The sequence below is a fragment of the Pleurodeles waltl genome, chromosome 3_1, assembly GCF_031143425.1.
Source record: "Pleurodeles waltl isolate 20211129_DDA chromosome 3_1, aPleWal1.hap1.20221129, whole genome shotgun sequence".
NCBI lineage: Eukaryota > Metazoa > Chordata > Amphibia > Caudata > Salamandridae > Pleurodeles > Pleurodeles waltl.
The window spans coordinates 1,776,655,061-1,776,675,594 of NC_090440.1; the positions used below are offsets into that span (position 1 = coordinate 1,776,655,061).

Sequence of the window (20,534 nt, forward strand, 5' to 3'; positions counted from 1 at the left end):
TTTGCACTAGGAGGATTAGATAAGAACCACTAGATGCAAATGATTCTGCTGCCACACGGGTCTTCCGCTGGAGGTATATCAAAAGGAACCCAGATACAAAGGTTTTTCTGAAGAGAGTATAATGACTTTAATGATAAACAAATAGTACTACTGTGCTCTTAGCAATTGAACAAGACAGCTGTTTCATAAGAGAAATATCTCAAGGTGTGATGTGTATCAACTTGCAGGCTTGTATGGGTGTGAACACACCTGAGAGACATGGTAGGGGATGTAATAAAGGATCTACTGCTTCTGCATATACCATGGACTCTTTCCTCTGTAAGCCTTGTAGATGGTACCCAGCCATTTTAATTTCCCTTTTCCAGGGAAACAAATTTAGTAATGTGTGCCAGTTGTCACACTACAGCCACTTCCACATGTCACAGCATAGATAAACATTTATCGTATGCCTTAATATCCATCTAAGGTTTTCCTAAATTTGGTATGGATGGCTCAGACATGAGTAGCCCCCATTTTATCAACCAAAATGCAATTCTGTAATTTGATCATCAAAGCCATAACAGATTTCAGAGGGCACATCTCTGCTCAGCCAGGCCTGAACCCAACCATTCCCATACTAAATTAGGCATCAGATGGCATAGCAAACCCACCCTCCACATCAATTAGAAACGAATCCCTACTCATTAGTCACATTTTTCCTTGACCTATGGGCATCAGTTTTCACCTGCTCTATTGTAGAGTAAATCACTCCCCTTGTTGTTTCATTTCTCTTACTTCAATATGACCTACACCACCATTGCTAAATCACAGCTACACATTTACAAATTACTCAGCCTTGTGAACTACGATCTGCTTCCCATGCAGCCAAGTGTCCACTATCCATGTCCCATACAAGTTTAGAACCTAACCCAAGCTACACCTCGAGCCAATTCCCCTACTATGAGCCATGCAAATTACTGTTGCAGCATTCCCCCAGCATTTAATTAGTCAAAGTTGACATAGATATACACACTCCAATAAAGTGGGAATCATCAACACTCTCTTGGTCCAAAAGAAGAAGTTACTTACATTTGGTAACGCCTTGTCTAGAGGAAACTATCTAGTCACAGACTCCTTACCTTGCCTTACCCTCAGTTATCAGACTGGATCCAGAAAATCTTGAGCAGTATGCCTGTGCAACCAGTAGGTGGCATTGGGCAGCTCTATGTCAGTGTCATAGGTGTGGTCAGCGCTGGATGTGATGTGTGTGGGTGGTGCCTGTATAGGCACCACCCCATATGCTGACAGTTCTTCTTGTGACCATTTTTGTACCAGAAGTACGGAGCAACATCAGAAGTCCGGTTGACCAGTGTGCAGATTCTAATGGCCTACAAGAATCTTTTGTAAGGTCTTTAAGAAACCTGCCAGAAAAGGTAAGTAACTTGTTCATCTTATAGAGACTTCTAGCCACAGACTCCTTACCTTAGAATACATACTAAAAATGTGTGCAAGAATGTTCATGTAGTAGCCTGACAGGTATTCAGGACAAGAATTCCACAAGTTAGCACAGTAGACGCAGCGTTGGCTATGGTGGATGGATCTTGAGAGCTCTCAGTGGGTTGATTCCAGGCTAACGTGTAGCAGATTTTATTGCAGAGTACAAACTATATGGAGATGGTCTGTTTCTGCATTGCCTTCTCCTTTTTCTTGCTCCAGCAAACCCTACAAAGAGTTGTTTGTCCACCTGATGTTCTTTGGTATGATCAATATGCAATGACCGTGCCCTTTTATGGTCCAGGCAGTGGAGTATCTCTTTCTCTTTGGAAGTGTAAGGTGAAGCAAATAAAGTTGGCAGGGTAATGTTTTGGCTCGCTTAAAAGGATGTCACAACTTTGACTGAAAAGAGGCACTGGATTGGGGAACCAGTTTTTCTGGGCAAAAGCTGGTGCATAGAAGTTGAATAGAAAGAGCATGCAGCTCCCGGACAATGTGATGGCCACCAAGAAGATTGTCTTGATTGTCAAAAGTCTGAGAGAACAGCTATCCATAGGTTCAAAGGGAGAACACATTAAATAACTTAAAACTAAACTAAGATCTCATTGGGGCATAACAAAAGTCCTGGGAGTAAACATATGCTGAAGACCTTTCAGAAAATGTGTCACAATGGGTGACTTAAACAGGGAGGATTGGTGCAGCAACTGCAAAAATACTGAGATTGCCAAAAGATACATCTTAATTATGCGCAGAGCAAGGCTTTGCCAGGTTAAGAACAAAGCCAACACCACCACTTTGGACAGGGGTGCAGAAAGTAGGTCAATGTGTTTTTCAGTGCACCAGGCCACACACTTGTCCCTACGCCAGTCATATACAGTTTTTGTTGATGGATGCCTGGCTGCCAAGATGATGTCTTGCCAAGATGATGCCACAGACTTCAGGAGGAAGGCTGAAGACCTCAACTTTTGCTGCTCAATCTCCATGCATGAAGGTGGAGAAGGCGCAGGTTTAGGTGCAGGACCCTGCCCTGTTCCTGCAACAGTAGGTCCCCCTGAATAGGTAAACTCATCAGAAGACAAATGCTCATGTTCAGGAGTTCTGGATACCATCCTCTCCTCTCCCAATCCAGAGCCACCAGGACTTAGCTCTGGACAGTTCTGATCTTTTTCACAACTCTGGGAAGGAGTAGTAGTCCGAATACGTTTCAGAGAAACAGCCGCTGTGGAAACTCCACTGTGCAGAAGTGCTGACATTGTGCGTTCTCAGTGGTGGTGATTAGATCTAGCCAAAGTTCTTCCCAGTCCAGAAGGAGATCTTGAGCTACCTCTGGATGCAGATGTCATTCGTGTTCCTCATAGCATCAACAGCGGAGTTGGTCTTCCCTGGCATTTAGAGATCCCATCAGGTGCTTTATGATCAGAAAAATGTCTAGAGGCTCAGAGCTTCCGGGCACAGGGCCGATGGCCCCACTCCACCCTGCTAGTTGCAGTACCACATGGCGGTAGTGGACCAGCTTCCCTTTGATGGAAGGCAGGGAAGCTTTCAATGCAAATTGAATCGTCCTCTTCTCCAGAAGGCTGACGTGAAGCTGATCTCCAGCTCTCCCAGATAGCCACTCCAGTCCAGAAGTGATGCATCAGTCACCACTGTCAGCTTTGGTTGGGGAAGCGATAGGGGTCTGACCAATAGCAGTCCTTTAGCCACCACTGCAGATCTTTTGCAGTCTCCTTTGAAATCTACACCAGGGCAAAGAGATTTCCCTGGTTCTGCGCCCACTGGGACTTCAGATCCCACTGCAGAGCCTGCATATGACATCAAGAGTACTTCACCAGCAGGATGCTGAAGGACATCAGACCCAGAAGTATCAGAGTCAGTCACACTGAAATTTAGGACTGAGGCTGAAACATCAGAAATGTGTCCAATATAGCTAAGATGAAAGTGTGTGTGTGTGAAGGACTCTAGTATGACTTCAGTATGTTGACAGTATACTCCAGCAAATGTAGGAGATCGCCATAGTCTGGAGGTGGGTAACAACTGCCTATGGCAAGCCCGCCTTCAGCGGCCAGTCCTTGAGGTAGGGGAAAGACTGGGACCCCGACCTCCGCAGATATGCTGTAATCACTGCCATCACCTTCATGAACACATGAGGGGCACTGGTGAGGGTGAGACGAAAGGGGAGCACAGCGAACTGGAAATGCTCCTGCCCCACCACGAACTACAGGAAGAAAATGAGAAGGTGCAGATCTAGAATAGGGCTGAGGCCTCCATCCTTTTTGGCACCAGAAAGTCATGAGAATAGCAAACACAAGCTGCTTCCAATGCTGTCACGCTCTTGATGACTCCTTTGGTCAAAAGAATTTGCTCTTCCTGCTGCAACAAGGAGAGGTGCTCCTCCCTCAGCTGATCCGAGGACAGTGACAAGGGCGGCAGGATTTAGAGAAGTGAATGGGTGTAATCCTGCTCAATAATTTGAAGCACCCTGCTTCTTGCCTGAAGTGATGGCTTGACATTGGGGCAGGTAGTGCCTGGTTTTAACTCCAACAGGAAGCCTTTGCCATTGCAAAGGAATACTAAAGGGGTTTGGAGCCTGTAGCTGCCAGAGGAATCGCAGACTGGGCAGATCTCTGGCCTTGGTTCCCATAGACCTTGTGGGAGCTACGTCCATGGCCACGATAAAGCTGGGGAGCCTGGTGCTCCCCAGGATGCTGGTGGCTCAAAAGGATGCTGCTGGAAGCCCCTAGAACAGCCATGGAAGCAACAAAGAGTGAGGCTGGTGTGGGGCAATGGCAAGACACAAAAGCCAGGCAACGATCCTACTCTCCTTGAAGTGGTTAAGTGCTGGATCAGCTTTGCCACCGAACAGGTAAGTGCCATCCAAGAGCATGTCCATAAGGTATGCCTGATATCCCCCAAAAAGCCAGAAGAAGACCTCACCCATACCTGACGGCCTAGTGCCACTGAGAAAGCAATGGCCCTGCCCATCAAATCAGTCCAGATCTCTCTGAATCCTTGCCATCATCGACTGCTCATTCAGGACGGCTGGGGATTCCTCCAAGACCAAAGGCACCACTTCTGCAACTGAGTCCCACCGAGTGTGGCTATGCTGGCCCAAGGGGTATACGTTGTTCGCTGACCACAGTGCAAAACCGGAGGAAGAAAAAATCCTCTTCCTGAAGGTATCCAGCCTGTTGGATTACTTGTACGGTGGAGTTGTAGGGAGTGCTTCAGAATTCACTTTGGAAGTTGAGGACTCTACCACCAGGCTCTGAGGGGTAGGGTGCTAGGCTAGAAAGCTGGATTGCCAGGAACAGGCAGTAGCGACAAGCACAGAGAGAGATTATTTCTAGGGCAGTAGGGGTTCTTTGTGGGATACCGATAGCTGAAGCACCTTAAGACATTAGTCTTAACTTCGACAGGAGGGGAGCTGGAGGTCCAAGACCTCAGCGGCTCTCCTCACCACCACGACAAAGGATACCTTTTCCTCAGTAGCCACAATAGGAGGACAGACCAGTGTCAGGTGAATTGTCCAGGCCACTGAAATCCATACCAATTGTCATCGTCTGATTGGGCCAAGAGGTCTTCATGGGGATTAGAGTAGCTGTAGGGATCCTCCGATCCACCCAAGTCAAAATTCCCACTGGGCCTATCAAAGAAATGAGGCACGGTCTCAACAGTCATTGAGGCCCGGTATGCACTGGGTTGACATCAAACAATGCTTATTCAAATCCTTTGAGTCAGGAATGACTCTGGGTTCAGCGCCACCAGGAAAAGCGCAGTGGCAAACCCTGGGTGAAGTTTGTGGATTAGTGACCAGAGTGGCCGCAGATCTGGGAACGGATCCAGAGGGCCCAACTTGTGCTGAGGGTGAACCCGCTGGTGGAAGGCCTGTTGGGGCACCTCCCAGACCTACCTGGGGTGGCACATATATAGGTACGGCACACCAACACAGACGCCGCTGAGCCATGTGAGACCTTGTACCAGCCCACGGGGCTACTCCTCAGTCTGACACTTTGGGGATATTCTAAGATAAAGAATCTGTGGCTAAACGTCTGCCATATATAGGCATGACCTTTTCATCACCATTAAATAATGCATAGGGCAGACCAAACCAAACCTTTGCTCAGTGAAAATTTGATTACCATGCACAACAATCTTTTCCACAAGGACTTAATCATTAAGAACGGCCTTAGAATGTAAGAGCAGCCCTACCATGCACAGAAATTCCAAATTTCTCTTAACACTCTTTAAAAGTTTAATCATACATTGTATCATCAACCCAAACATCACCATAATCCTTGTGTTCAACACCCAAAGGTAATGGTTTCTAATTCTTAGAAGAAATCCATCCTTGACCTGACCCTCATCATGCAACCTTCTGCTAAGAAAATCAGAATTTTGTGTGACTTCTATTCCTATGCCAACAATCCTAAGTCAAAACAAGCATTGTACCTGCTTGAAATTGTGCAGTTCTAGAGCCTAGACCAGTTTGAGAGCACCCAAAATCCATGCAGCAGGCAATACATTTGGATTTAATTTCATACACAATATTAAACCTGTCAACATGACTGTACAACCACTAATGCTGTCATAGAACTCCAAAATACAAACAAGCATTGGCAGATCTTGCCTATTCAGTAGCTATTGGCTTTGGCAATATGTTTTGCCATGTTGTATAAGAGTGTGGCTGCTGTTCAGCATGGCTAAAAGTTAGTGGTGTGGAGTGGGGGAATACAGTGTCTGAGTGGACTTGTTGGACTGTTGTAGAGTGGAGTAGGAGTAGTAGAGGGTCATAGAGTTGAGTAGAGGGGAACAGAGTTCAGTGGCAGAGTGTTATGAAGTGGGGTGGAATAGGGTGGAGTGGGTTGGATGAATTGATGTAGTGGGGTGGCTTGGATTGGAGTTGAGTTGGGCGGATTGGGTGGAGTGGCGTGGAAGGACTGAAATTGGGTGGAGTAGATGGAATTGGGGTGCATTTGAGTGGGGTGGATTAGATTGTATTGGGGTAGGTGGCTTGGGTTGGAGTGATAGTCCTAGGGTGTGGTGAATTGGAGTGGGGTGGATTAGATTGGAGTGGAGGGGGATGGATTGGATTGGAGTGGGGAGAACTGGATTCACTGGATTGGAGTGGGTTGGAATGGAGTGGGTGAATAGGATGGGAGTTGAGTGGGTGGGTTGGACTGGATGGATTGGAATGGGGAGGGCTGGATGGACTCAGAGGGGTAGTCTTACTTGTGATGGGTTCGGGTGGTTTGGATTGGGATAGAGTGGGTGGACTGGAGTAGAATGTGGTGGATTGGAGTTCCTTGTAGTAGTTTTGAGTGAGTGGGATGGATTGGGGTGGGGTGGGATGGATTGGAGTGGGGTGGATTGCATCGTGGTGGGGTGGATTGCATTGGGGTGGACTGAATTGCATTGGGATGGATTGAAATGTGGTGGGTGGATTAGATTGGCATGTGGTTGCTGCATCTGGATGAACTGGAGTGGGGTGGGGTGTTTTGTATTGGACTGGTGTGGGGTGGATTGGAGTGCCACTGGGTGGATGGATTGGATTGGAGTGGGGTGGACCTAACTGGGATAGTGTGGGGTGGACTGTAGGGGATTGTATTAGTGTGGTGGATTGGGGTGGGCTGGATCGGGGTGGACTGGAGTGGGGTGGACTGGAGTGGGGTGGAATGGATTGGAGTGGGTTGGATTGCAGTGGGGTGGACTGGAGTGAGGTGGATTGGACTGAAGTGAGGTCGATTGGAGTGGGGAGAGGTGGATGGAATTGGTGTGGATTGACTTGAGAGGGGTGGACTGGATTGGAGATGGGTGGCCTGGATTTGAGAGGGGTGGACTGGATTTGAGAGGGGTGGTCTGGATTGGAGAGGAGTTGATTAAGGTGGTTTGGAGTGGGTGGATTGGAGTAGGGTGGAGTAATGTGGACTGGATTGGACTAGAGTGGGGTGGTTTCAAGTGGATTGTATTGGAGTGGTATGGATTGGGGTAGTGTGGGTAGATTGGACTGCAGTGAGGTGGATTGGGTAGCAGTGGACTTCATTGTGTGAGTTGGACTGGAGAAGGGTGGGTTGGAGTGGGGTAGGGTGGGTTGGAGTGGGGTGGATCGGACTGGAGTGGGGTGAGATGGAGTGGGTGGGATAGTCTGGAGTGGGTTCGATTGCAGTGGGGTGGATCGGATTGGAGTGGGGTGGACTGGACTGGATTTGGTGGACTGGAGAGGGGGTGGATTGGGATGGGGTGGATTAGGGTGAGGTTATTGAGTGAGGTAGATTTGACTGGGCTGGGCTGAAGTGGACTTTGATTGGTGAGGGGTGGACTAGATTGTAGTGAGATGGATTAAAGTTGGGGGAATTGAGATAGAGTGGAGTGGATTGGATTGTAGTAAACTGGACTGGATTGCAGTTGGGTAGATTATTTTGGATTGGAGCTGGGGGTTTGGAACTGGAGTGGGGCAGGTTGTTTTGGATTAAAGTGGGGCAGATTGGAGTGGGGCAGATTGGAATGGATTGGGGCATGTTGTTTTGGATTTAAGTGGGGCAGATTGTTCTGGATTGCAGGGGGGGCAGATTGTTTTGGACTGGAGTGCAGCAGATTGGAGTGGGGCAGATTGGAATGGGACAGATTGTTTTGGATTGGAGTGGGGCAGATTGAAGTGGGGTAGATGGGAGCAGGGCATAGTGTTTTGGACTGAAATGAGGCATATTGTTTTGGATTGGAGTAGCGCAGATTTTTTTGGGGAGAGAGGCAGATTGTTTTGTATTAGAGTGGGGCAGATTAGATTGGGGTGGGTTGGGAGGATTGGAATAAAGTGGGTTTGATTACATTGGATTGAGGTGAGTAGTTCTGGATTGGATTAGGGTAGATTGGGATGGAGGAAGTGGTGTGGGTTGTAGTGGGGCAGATTGGAGTGGGTGGATTGTGGTGTACTGCACGATTACGTGTTAATGCAACATTTCAGAAATTACACACAATAAAGAAACGATGTTGCTCTGCAATATTTCAAACAAGATAACCGTCATTTGTTTTAGAAAAGTGCCCATGAGCTAAAACAAAAGAAAACATGAGTGGAAAATGTGAAAAAACGACTTGGCAAAATAAAAGAAAGTTAGCTATAAAAAATAAAACTTTGCATTGTTTTTGCAGTCACAAGCCTTCTGGTTGCATGGCACTAGAAGTTAAAAAGAACAAAACAGTACTTCAATCATGTCAGGAGCAGCCGACAGGCTCTGATTAAGTTGAATCAATCAGTGCTTAGACCCTGCTCCACGGAGGCTGGACCGTAAAAAGGATATTTGAAGCAGCATTGCAGGGCAGGTAACTAGGAAATTGCTTGCTGATAGAGTCTGTCTGTTTCTAAGCTCTTTTTGATGCTACAAGATTTTTTCTTAAACCGTATGACTTTCATGAGCTTGAGCCACTGGCCAGCACACCCTCTCTGAAAATATTTACAGCACTGATGGACAGGAGACAATCCTATACTTGTAGGTGACAATAAAGAGTGTTCAGGGACCTTCTCTCCGAAAATCAGATTCTGTCTTTCCTCTATTTAGACACAAGGAACTGATGTTATAGAATGATACACATGGTCAAGGGCACTTGTGATGCTGACCATGCTTTGCAGGTTATTTTCTGTTCAAATGTAACCTGTGTGCTTTATGAAATATTTGGGGGTTTATCCGATGTAGATTCAACAAATGAGCTACAGTCCATGTGCAGAAGTTGAAAACCTTACTTACCTTCAGTGATGTGGCTTCTGGTGGTTACTCTAACTGCAGATTTCTCACCTTAGAATACCCCCGAAGACGCAGACTGGATCTGGAAAACGTCACATAGCAGTGCTACCACACATCATTAGGTGGTGCTGTGCCTGTTGTCAGTTACTTGCCCTTTTCCTTTTCACACCCTCAGATGTGGAGCATGAACAGGTTTTGTTAACACATGCTGTATCATGACTTGGGATCTTTTTAGATGTTAAAAAGAGGCCACTGGAGGGAATTGGGGTGTGATCTGACCACCCAAGATGGTGGACGCTTCTTAGAGAGCTCCCGTGTTGGACCCCCTTATCGGCGCCCAACCTGCTGCTGGCCATTTGATTTACACTTGATGGGGACCCTGGACTCTCAAAGACTGTCCCCCCTCACATTTCCCCCCAGCCAATCCCCTGCCGCACTGGAGCTGAATTTACTGAGGGATTCAGAATACTCACACCACCATCCCCACCACCAATTCTACCATCAATAATACCTACACCAGTAACACCACTACCAATGCCACAACCAAAATACAATCACAGCTAATACTACAACCAGCTATAGCACAATCGATACTAGACCACTACCAATGGCATTACAATAACAATATTATCAACAATACAACAATACTACCACTAGTACCAACTCCAATACTTGCACCACCAAAACCAACACTAGCATCACCAATATCACAAAACAACACATATGACTGCTGGCATTTCCACCAGAATCAGTTTTACCAGCACTGCCATCACTAATATGGTCAACATCAATACCACCACAATACCAATGCCTCACCAAGATGCCAATGTCACCAAGGCCATGAGCATCAATGGCAATAGAAAAGTAAAAACTATCATCACAAATATTGCCACCAGCAATTCTATAGCCACACCACCTCCAACACTACACACCACTCATATGACTACTACAGGCACTCACATGACCAACACAAGCTCCATTATTACTGTTGTAAAGCTAATTTAGCCATATTTTAGACACATTATTTTAGCAAACTAGGCCTGCCGTTGTGCACTTTAGCCCAGTTACATTTTTTTCAGCATTGCTTTATTTTTCTAGCTATAGCCACATTTGTGGTGTTGTTTTATTTTTCTCTATATTATTGTTCTTTCGCCTAGGAAAGCATTACGTTCTTAGACATTCATTTCACTTTGTGCGTTCTTCAAGGCTGCAGTCAGATAGGGTTGCCGGCAAAAGTGGTACGCTGTGTCTCCAACATTCATAGAAACACACATTCCTACGTGGGGACCCTTTCTTAGAATGTTAACTGTTTTATTATAAAAACATTCCTTTGTCCCATACATGTTAAAGAGAGTTTCCAGCCAGATGAGCACAACTGCATGCCGATTGCCTCGCTACAGCTGCTTGCTTAGACTCCCAAACCCCTGGTCTACATGGGGACGGTGTCTCTCTAGACTAGAGGCCTCCTTACTAAGGTATGAGGGATGTCTTCCCGGGGGGAACCCTGAGGGGTGGATTAAGGCTTAATATGCTGTGCTCTAACATATTTTAGGTAGGAGAACTATATATCACTCCTAGTGACAGTATGATGGGACTGTTTTTGTGTTTCACTCTCCTGGTCAAAATTTTGCTTTTATTGTGTTTTATCATCCTAGTTATTGCAATACTTGCCCTTTTATCTAAGATGCAGTTCATTCAATAAATCCTTAGTGAACTATATTCTGCCTCTGTTTGTTCTTGCCTGTGTGGGACTAAAGTAACTGAGAGAAAGGGATGAGATCTGATCGACCACAATTTCCCTCAGAAGTCTTTCTTGTCATGCTCCTGGTTGCCACAATCATCCCTGTATTTGGACAGAGGTGAGGTACTGTTAGTTAGCCAGAAAACCTGAATTAGGCCGACTGGTGTTACATGGTGTGGAATAGTACTTAGTACCCCCCATTCCATGCAATCCTACAGCCCAAATCAGTAGCCTCATTAGGATAATGAAAAACTATGTGACAATACCACCACACTCCCTTAAAAGTCACCACTAACACTTGTATTCCACTGCCACCACTTCCAATTACATTATCAATTCCACTGCCACCAGAAGCACCAAAACCACTTATACCACACCACCACTGAGAACTGGAGAAGCATTATGGTCTGGCTGTGATGTGCTATTGCATGGAAATGCCTTATACATGCCTATGTTTGCGTGCACTGTCATATTAAACCAAGACCCATTTTCTTGTGTCAGGAATGAATCCTGATCATACTCAGTAGGTTTCCTTCTGCGGCAAGGCAAGTACAGGTATACCAATATGTCATTGAGAGTGGGGGAAATGGACATGTGATGTTCTACAAATCTCTACTGATATAACCCACAGATTTGTGATTGAAACATAACAGTAACATAGTACTACTTGTGAGGGACATAGGGTTTAAAAAAAAAAGATATATTCTCTTTATGCTTTCTCCCAAACGGGCACAGACAAGTGTTTGAAGCTTTATTTTAGAAGGTTTTAATTGAAGGCAATTTAATGCAAACCACATGTAAACATTTTTAGCAGCTATTAAATAAAAATGGTGATCATAAATGAGTAACTATTATAAACACAGACAACATATTATATTAAATGATCACCCTTCTTTATAAATCCTAGCTAGTGTTGATTAGCAGTGAAAGGTTTGCCATTGTGAAGAGTGCACATTGTCTTTAGCATTCAGGCTTCCAACAAACAGACAGCCATGAGCTGCCTGCAAGGACAGTTTAGATTTCTGAGAAGCTAGGGGGTAGTCTAGATAGAAGGCAACAGACTGCCAGAATCAAAAACTTCCTGTGTCCCTGCGAGGGTTAAATTATTGCTTTTACAGTGAATCCCAAAATCACTGTGAGAAATAATGCACATCATTTGAGAACAAAGTGTGAGAAGACTCATGCGAATTACCTTCACAATTTTACACATACCATCCCTCTACGCTAATAGTAAAACAAGTTCATTCAAAAACCTAAAGCTACACTATCAAACTCAAAATGCACGTAGCACCATCATACAATAGTACATGAAAAATAGACTACAGATATTAATAAGAAACAATATATGAGACTCTTATGCCCTAAAGGAATGACTTGCAAATGCATGTTATGATGGGGACCAGTACAATCAAACACACAAAAGGTGAGGGGAGGAATACTTGAAAATATTCTAACCACTGCCAAATGCGTGGGGTAGCATTCCAACCTATTGTTCTTTTGCCCACCATACCACCTCAGATTAGACCCAGCCATATGCAAATCAGTCTTGAAACTGCTCCAATAGGAACAGTTGAGACCAAACTGCCAAGCAAGGTCCTCCCTGAACCAGAACACAAGCGACCCAAGGCTGATTTCGGCCTATCCAGGGTTCTTCAGTCCGGTGTGGCTTTGTTCCAGTGGCACAGTGAGCAAAGGACCAACGTCTGGGCATACTCTGGGTCATTTAAGGCATTACATCAAACACACACAAGGGTGCCCTGTACAATGAAAGTAAAACTTGTGACCCTATTATCCCTGCTTTGTTTCCTTTCTGCTGGTAGAGACAATGCCACAGTAACTGGTTCTTGCTATCTGTGAGCACATAGCCATCATCCTCCGTTTGGTACCCTCCAGCGCATGGACGGTTGTTCACTAAATTGTTTCTCTCCACCAGATTACATTCACTTAAGTGTTGGGGAACATACAGCGTTTTTAGAAAGGCTGATGAATTATAAACCACTAACGAATAGAAACTAAGAGACTGGGAGAATTCTTCTGAGAAGGATCCTTCACAGCTCAAAGATCTATGGCAAATATGCATGCAAGGAATAACAGACAAGGAGTAAGAGTAACAGCTGCATAAGTTCCAGCCTCGATGGACTGGTAGGAAAAAGTAATGGAGCTGAGGTGCACGGTTAACACAAATTGAAAAGGGGTTCTGAAGCACATATGACCAACAGACGCTTCTTCACACCATTACTGCAGTGTTGTCAAACTTCTTGAACTAGAGCAGTGGTGGTGTGGTCGTTTACAGAAAGATTCAAGGGCAATATATTCACTATGCTGTTTAAATCAACAATCGAAGCATTTTTCCCAGTTTAAAGCAGACGTATTTATATCCGATTTTTGCAAATACTGATAAATAAGTTGCAAGTATATTCCAACATTGCACCACGATCTTGAGGTACTTACAGAAAAGGGGCCGTATGGAGCAGCAGCGGCACCACGAGAACCAGAGGAAGGAAGCACGGACAGTCCCGTCGAAAAGATGCCGAGAGCGCTCAGATTCAGCCCAGGAATAAGGTTTGCTTGTTGCTGGAAAAAAACAAAATAAAATGTCTCAATGATTATTAAATTATAAGAATGCCATGACACTGTTCGGTGCAATCCAAATGATGCAGGACACAACCTCCCAACCGCTAACGTCACTGAAGATGGCAATGTTGAGGAAAATAATTAAATGGGTATCATTTGATAAAAGGCCCAGATGCATCTGAGAGCAGATACCGATGCCACTGGTCCAGCGTTATGGCAGGATGTGGATGCATCTCGGGGGACTGCAACCAAGTATAAACTCTCAGCTCACTCCTTCTGCACCCCGAAGGCCAGTTGTTTCTTTTATTATATTTTATGTTCTAAAACATCCTGGAAATCTGCCTGCGAGTTATCGTGATAGAACATTAGAACCAGCTCACTGTCATTAACTTACCCCTTCTGGATAATTAAATGGAACACACATTTCTGAGACACAAAGGGAGTATGTACGATACACTCTGTGGCTTTCCTCAAGAGTGTTATTCTGAACACTTAACTTCAAGCTGAAATCTCACAGCACTGTTAAGATATCGCTTCTGGCCTCTGTAATCTCTGAAGGCCGCCTGAGACCCTGTTGAATATTTCTTGGGGCCTTATTTGCGTTGCATACCTTCTAATTTGCCTAGCATTCATTCACTCTACCTCATGGCCTACATTTTGGCCCAGTTAAGACGCAAAAGTCAACAATGAAATAATGGTGAAACACCAAGTCCCAACCAAAGACACCCCTCGCATGTTTTTTTGTGTGAATGTGTGCCATCTCCGCTCACATTACGTTGGGTTACGCTATTGGGGGCTACTGGAGCCCCTCATTCAGCTACTGAGAGAGGAAGGATTCCCAGATCCGTCTACATTGTAAATAATGGTGGTTACCCTTGAGAAGAGGTGTCAGAGTGTCACATACTTAGTCACAACTAAGTATTTACAAATATTCCTTTGGGTAAATCAAGCCTTAGGAGCAGCTGAACGAGAGTGAGAGTAATAATGAAGGGATTAAAGTTTTTTTTGAGATACAGACTAATGTTCATCACACTTCTTTGAAAATGAACCTGGTTTTGATGGTTTGGCCTGTGATAATGGTTTTGTTGGTTTGGTCTGTGATATAAATCATTAAAGTTCTTACAAATTGGTTAAATAGATTCCAAGGAGGGGACAGAGCCAGTCGGGTGCGAGCAGGGGACAATTCTCTCATGGTTTACAACCGCCTTATTTTTGTGTCTTTCTGTCATTTTCTGAGGCCACTTTTGAGAAGCCGACCCTTCTGCCTCAAAATGGCTTGAAACCAGAGAAACAGTGGCAGACGTTTGGGGGCAGAGCATGTGTTAAATAGAGCTGACCTGGGCTTTACTGTAGACTACGAAGGCAAATCAGAGCTGGTATGCCCATGGAACAAAGAAGGGGCATGCTAGCTTTAGAGGCTCGAAAAGAGACACTTAAGTGGCCTCTTCCTAAGAAACAGGTAGGCCATAGACTCTGCTTCTAGTTATAAAATTGTGGGAGAGCAGCAGGTAGAAGGGGCCTATATATTTGTTCGCTCCCTCTTGATGGGTGGAACGTCTCAACTCACGACTCTGAGGCCTCTGGGTGACAAAGGCCTTGATTATGCATCCAGTGTAAATCTTGAAGACTGCAACACCCACAATTATCCTGAGATATATTTCACCAGGACAACACTGGTGAATTTATTTTAGGGAAATCTGCAGCAAATCCATATACAAAGATGTATACTGGTGGAGTAAACACCAGTGCCACACGATTTTCCTAATTTTACCCTGGAAAACTCAAGACTAGAAAGTACTTATCCGTAAATACTGCATAAAATATCAGTATTTAAATGGTGCAGTAAATCGGTCATTCTTACCTGCCCACTCATTATCATGGCCTACGCGTCATGGATTGTGACCAGACGTTGAGATTCTGACTGCTTTCTGAGCATTCCAGATGAGAATTTTAGCCACCACCATGGAATGGCCGATTACAAGGAGAAGAAGAAGGGAGGTGAGTGAATCCTCTTTAAGCAGACAGTGCCTCAGGCCAGTGGTATACTGATAGATGAGGAAACAACAGAGGCCACAGTTGGGCAAGAGCATAGGAAAGTGAGAAGGAAGTGTTAAAGCAACCTAAGGTCATGCACCAGGATTTAAACAGGTATGAATAACAAAGGGATTCATATGTGTGGGGCGTTACACAACATTACCCAGAGCTATACATGGTCAGGGGGTAGTAAGACTGTGCTTCGGGTTATGCTCTTAAGCCATGCATATTCATCTGAACTCACTTTGGTACTGAGAGAATCAAGTTTACTTAGTACATAGATTTGGCTTAAAGATTTTCTAAAGGGGGTAATTTTTAGTTCTCTTAATGCCATACCTGTAAAGGTGTGTCACAACTGTAAAGTTGTGCGACAGAGACCTTTAAGGCCGCAAGAAACGGGAGTGGCCTCATGGTTCTATGTCACCGACTCTGTAGAGAGTAGAGCCTCAAAGATATTTCATATTTGATACTACTTATTTTCTGATTTGCCTTTACTAGGTATAAGTAAACTCAGTATCAGGAAAGCTCGATCTGCACTGGAACTCATGAAAGATAGCTGCTGGACTCCACATAACGTCTTCCAGGTGGTGGGATTCAGGCAGAATGCCTTGTTGAGCAAAGGTGCAGCTCAATAACAGGACTTATCAATCAATCAATCACAAGATTTATAGAGCGCACTACGTACCCGTTAGGGTTTCAAGGCGCTGGGGGGTGGGGGGAGCTGCTGCTACTGGTCGAAGAGCCAGGTCTTGAGGAGTCTGCTTAAGGTGAGAAGGTCCTGGGTCTGTCGCAGGGGGGTCGGGAGGGTGTTCCAGGTCTTGGCGGCGAGGTAGGAGAAGGATCTGCCGCCAGAGGTCTTGCGTTGGAAGCGGGGAACGATGGCAAGGGCGAGGTTGGCGGAGCGGTGTTGGCGGGTGGGGGTGTAGAAGTTGAGTCTGTTGTTCAAGTAGGCTGGTCCGGCTTTGTGGAGTGCCTTGTGAGCGTGGGTGAGGAGCTTGAAGGCGATCCTCTTGTCCACGGGGAGCCAGTGGAGGTCTTTCAGGTGGTGGGAGATGTGGCATCGGCAGGGTGCGTCGAGGACCAGTCGGGCGGAGGCGTTTTGGATGCGTTGGAGGCGTCGGATGTCTTTCGCTGGGATGCCTGTGTAGAGTGCGTTGCCGTAGTCTAGTCTACTGCTGACGAGGGCCTGGGTCACCGTTTTTCTGGTATCCGTCGGGATCCATTTGTAGATTCTACAGAGCATGCAGAGGGTGTTGTAGCAGGAGGAGGAAACTGCGTTGACCTGCCTGGACATGGTGAGGGCGGAGTCGAGGACGAAACCCAGGTTGCGTGCGTGGTTGGTTGGCATTGGAGGGGGTCCCAGCGCGGTGGGCCACCAGGAGTCGTCCCAGGCTGAGGGGGTGCGTCTGAGGATGAGGACCTCCGTCTTGTCGGAGTTCAACTTCAGGCGGCTGTTTCTCATCCACTCGGCGATGGACTTCAATCCCTCGTGGAGGTTGGCTTTGGTGGTGTGTGGGTCTTTGGTGAGGGAGAGGATGAGCTGGGTGTCGTCGGCGTAGGAGAGAATGTTGAGGTTGTGCTGACGGGCCAGTTGTGCGAAGGGGGCCATGTAGACTTTGAACAGCATCGGGCTTAGAGAGGAGCCTTGGGGTACGCCGCAGATGATGTTGGAGGCTTCGGAGCGGAAGGGTGGGAGTCGGACTCTCTGGGTTCTGTGTTTTCTTGTATTCCGGCTTCGTGGAGGCGTGTTAGTAGGGTGCGGTGGCAAACCGTGTCGAAGGCTGCGGAAAGGTCCAGGAGGATGAGGGCTGATGTTTCGCCGTTGTCCATTTGCTGTCTAATGTCATCTGTGGCGGCGAGGAGAGCAGTCTCGGTGCTGTGGTTGCATCTGAAACCGGACTCGGAGGGGTCCAGGATGGAGTTGTCCTCGAGGTGGTGGGTGAGCTGAGCGTTGACGATCTTCTCGATGACCTAGGCCGGGAAGGGTAGGAGGGAGATCGGGCAGAAGTTTTTGAGGTCGTTGGGGTCTGCCTTGGGTTTCTTGAGGAGGGCGTGGATTTCGGCGTGCTTCCAGCTGTCCGGGAAAGTCGCGGTTTCAAAGGATAAGTTGATGACCTTTCGAAGTTGGGGGGCGATGGTAGAGTCGGCTTTGTTGTAGACGTGGTGGGGGCATGGGTCTGAAGGGGATCCTGAGTGGATGGAGTTCATGATCTTGCAAGTTTCAGCTTTGTCTACGTGGGTCCAGGCGGTGTAGCGGTTGGTGCAGGTGGAGTTGTCGGGGTGGGGTCTGACGGAGGCGTGGTGTTGAGGCTGTCGTGGATGTCGGTGACCTTCTGATAGAAGAAGGTGGACAGGGCGTCGCATAGTTCTTGGGATGGTGGGATGTCGTTGACGTTGGCGCTGGGGTTGGAGAGTTCTTGCACGATGCAGAAGAGTTCTTTGCTGTTGTTGTTCAGGCATTCTGTGAAGTGGGAACGTTTGGCGAGTCGGATTAGCTGGTGGTGCTTGCAGGTGGCCTCCTTGTGGGCTGCCAGGCTGTCGGGTGTGTGTTCGAGGAGCCATTTCTTCTTTAGTTTCTGGCAGGTGTGTTTTGGAGGTGAGGAGTTAGTCAGTGAACCAGGCGGCTTTTTTCTTTCCTTGGTTGTCGGTGGACCTCTTGAGTGGTGCTAGGGTGTTGGCGCAGTCGTTGATCCACTGTCGTAGGTTGGGAGCGGCGGTGTCTGGGTTGATGGAGTCGGTGGGCAGGTTCTGGGCGAGGGTGCTGGTCAGTTGGTCTTCGGTGACTTTGCTCCCGCGGCGGTGGGGTGGTAGTTGGGTGCGGTGGTGTTCGATGTGCTTCTTGAATGTTAAGTGGATGCAGTGGTGGTCGGTCCAGTGGAGTTCGGTGGTGTGGCTAAAGGTGATGTGGTTGCTTGCGGAGAAGATCGGATCGAGCGTGTGGCCGGCGATGTGGGTGGGTGTGTTGACCAGTTGTCTGAGGCCGAGGTTGGAGAGGTTGTCGATCAGGGATGTGGTGTTGGCGTCATTGTTGTTCTCCAAGTGGAAATTGAGGTCTCCAAGGAGGATGTAGTCCGTAGAGGTGAGCGCTTGGGTGCTTGTGAGGTCGGCGATGGAGTCGCTGAAGGGTGCTCGTGGTCCTGGGGGTCGGTAGATGAGCGTTTCTCTGAGGGTGGTGTTGGGGTCAGTGTGGATCCGGAAGTGTAGGTGTTCGGCGGTCTTGAGAGTGTCGTCCGTGTGGGTGTGGATTTTGAGGGTGGATTTGTGGGCGATGGCTATTCCTCCTCCGATTCCGTTGGGGCGATCTCTTCTGGTGATCTTGTAGCCGTCCGGAATGGCTATGGCGATGTCAGGTGCTGAGGAGTCGTTCCACCAGGTTTCGGTCAGGAAGGCTACGTCTGGGGCGGTGGTGTCGAGCAGGTCCCAGAGCTCGATGGCATGCTTGCTTGCGGAGCGTGTGTTGAGGAGTATGCAGTGGAGTTGTTTTTTTGCGGTTGTGGCAGGTTTCCTTGTTCTGTCGCAGGTGAAGTTGCAGGTGAGGCAGAAGGGTCTCTTGGTGTTCTTTGGAGATGACTGGAAACATGTTGTGGGGCGGCCGGGGTTGAGGGCGCTGAGTTGGTTGGCCGAGTAGCGACATCTGGTGGTGCGGGGGGCGTGCGGACCAGGGGGGGTGGCGCTGGGCGCGGTCCAGGCGCGGACGGGTGCAGACGGGCTTGTTAACAAATTATTCAAATACCTGTTGTGGACGACTAGTCATCCATGCCTTGATCTATTCTAAATGCACGTGAAGTGAAGTGAAGTACAAAAATGTAGTCTATTTTAACCAGGAGCACAGAGACTTTGCTTGCTGCCTTTTTATCACTTTAATTGCCAATATCTATCACAAATCAACAGATTAAAACAAGAGAGACAAATCGACTAACAGAAGTGCAGATTTTGAGACAAAAGAAGAGCAAAACGTTAGAGAATTTAAGTAAGATGTTAGTGTGTACAAACAAGACAAGCACTTCACATATCGTTAATGAAGGTGGACGTATCAAACAGGAAACAAACTATCTGAATAACTTACATTTACAGCCAAAACATCGTTCTCATAGGCTTCTCTAAGTTTCTTCAGGATCTCTACCTCCGCATTCGAGCAAGCCTCAATGCTTCCCTTTACAGTAATGGTCCTTTCAGGATTATAGATAGTCAAATCCTGCAAACTAGATGATAAAAAGAACAATTAAGAGGCTTGCTTTAACCGTCAACATACTTTAGATTTGACTTGCAACATGGCACAAAAAGTGACTAATGTTAGAAACCAGATTTATTTGGCTGATCCATTTACCTTGTTTCCAAGTTTTAGACAGTGCATATATTACTCTTGTATAACAGTGGGCTAGGTCCAAAGAGTACAAAAATAAAAAGTCCTAAAACATTGGCGTGCAATCCAAATTACAAAAATCATTTAAAATGACATACAATTTCCACCTACAGTAACACAGTTGAAGAGGAAATATCAGCGTCTGACTAACATACTAAGAAAGGATACGGATCAACGATTCAAGGTCAAATCATCACAATTTCTGTAAATCCAGTGTGAAAAAGTTGTGGATGCTATTAGTGAAAAGCAGCAAATTGGTATTCATAATGAGGCTGCGTGCCCGACTTGACAATTCCTCTACTGCCAGCAACTAATGATTTCTATGAGCTGCCTGAGTGATCTTACAGGTTACTACGATTTTGTCATCTTACTAGGCCCTCGTCTCAAAGGACAAAATCAGAATGGGTTATTATAGAACACACAAGAAGAAGTGATCTAAACTGATGGAGTAAAGATTAACAAAAACGGTGGTGTGACTCAATTTACCAGAAACTGAATTTACCCACAAAATGTCAGAGGCCTCCAGTTGGCTGCACACATCTTTAATTATTTAGTGTTAACAGTTATTTCAGTATGAGCAACAAATACCAACTCACAATCTTAATTCGTTAGCCTT

General features: G+C 46.5%; 1 protein-coding gene across 1 annotated transcript in view; it reads right to left on the bottom strand.

The window, feature by feature from the left end:
• The window catches only part of IGF2BP2 (insulin like growth factor 2 mRNA binding protein 2), a 479,778-nt gene that overhangs the window by 178,024 nt on the left and 281,220 nt on the right, over positions 1 to 20,534 (bottom strand). Inside the window, exons 9-10 of the mRNA XM_069225797.1 lie at positions 19,622 to 19,757; positions 13,399 to 13,521 (exon numbers count right to left, since the gene is read on the bottom strand). Of these exons, the coding sequence (XP_069081898.1) occupies positions 13,399 to 13,521; positions 19,622 to 19,757 (259 nt within the window). The remainder of the gene's footprint in view (positions 1 to 13,398; positions 13,522 to 19,621; positions 19,758 to 20,534) is intronic.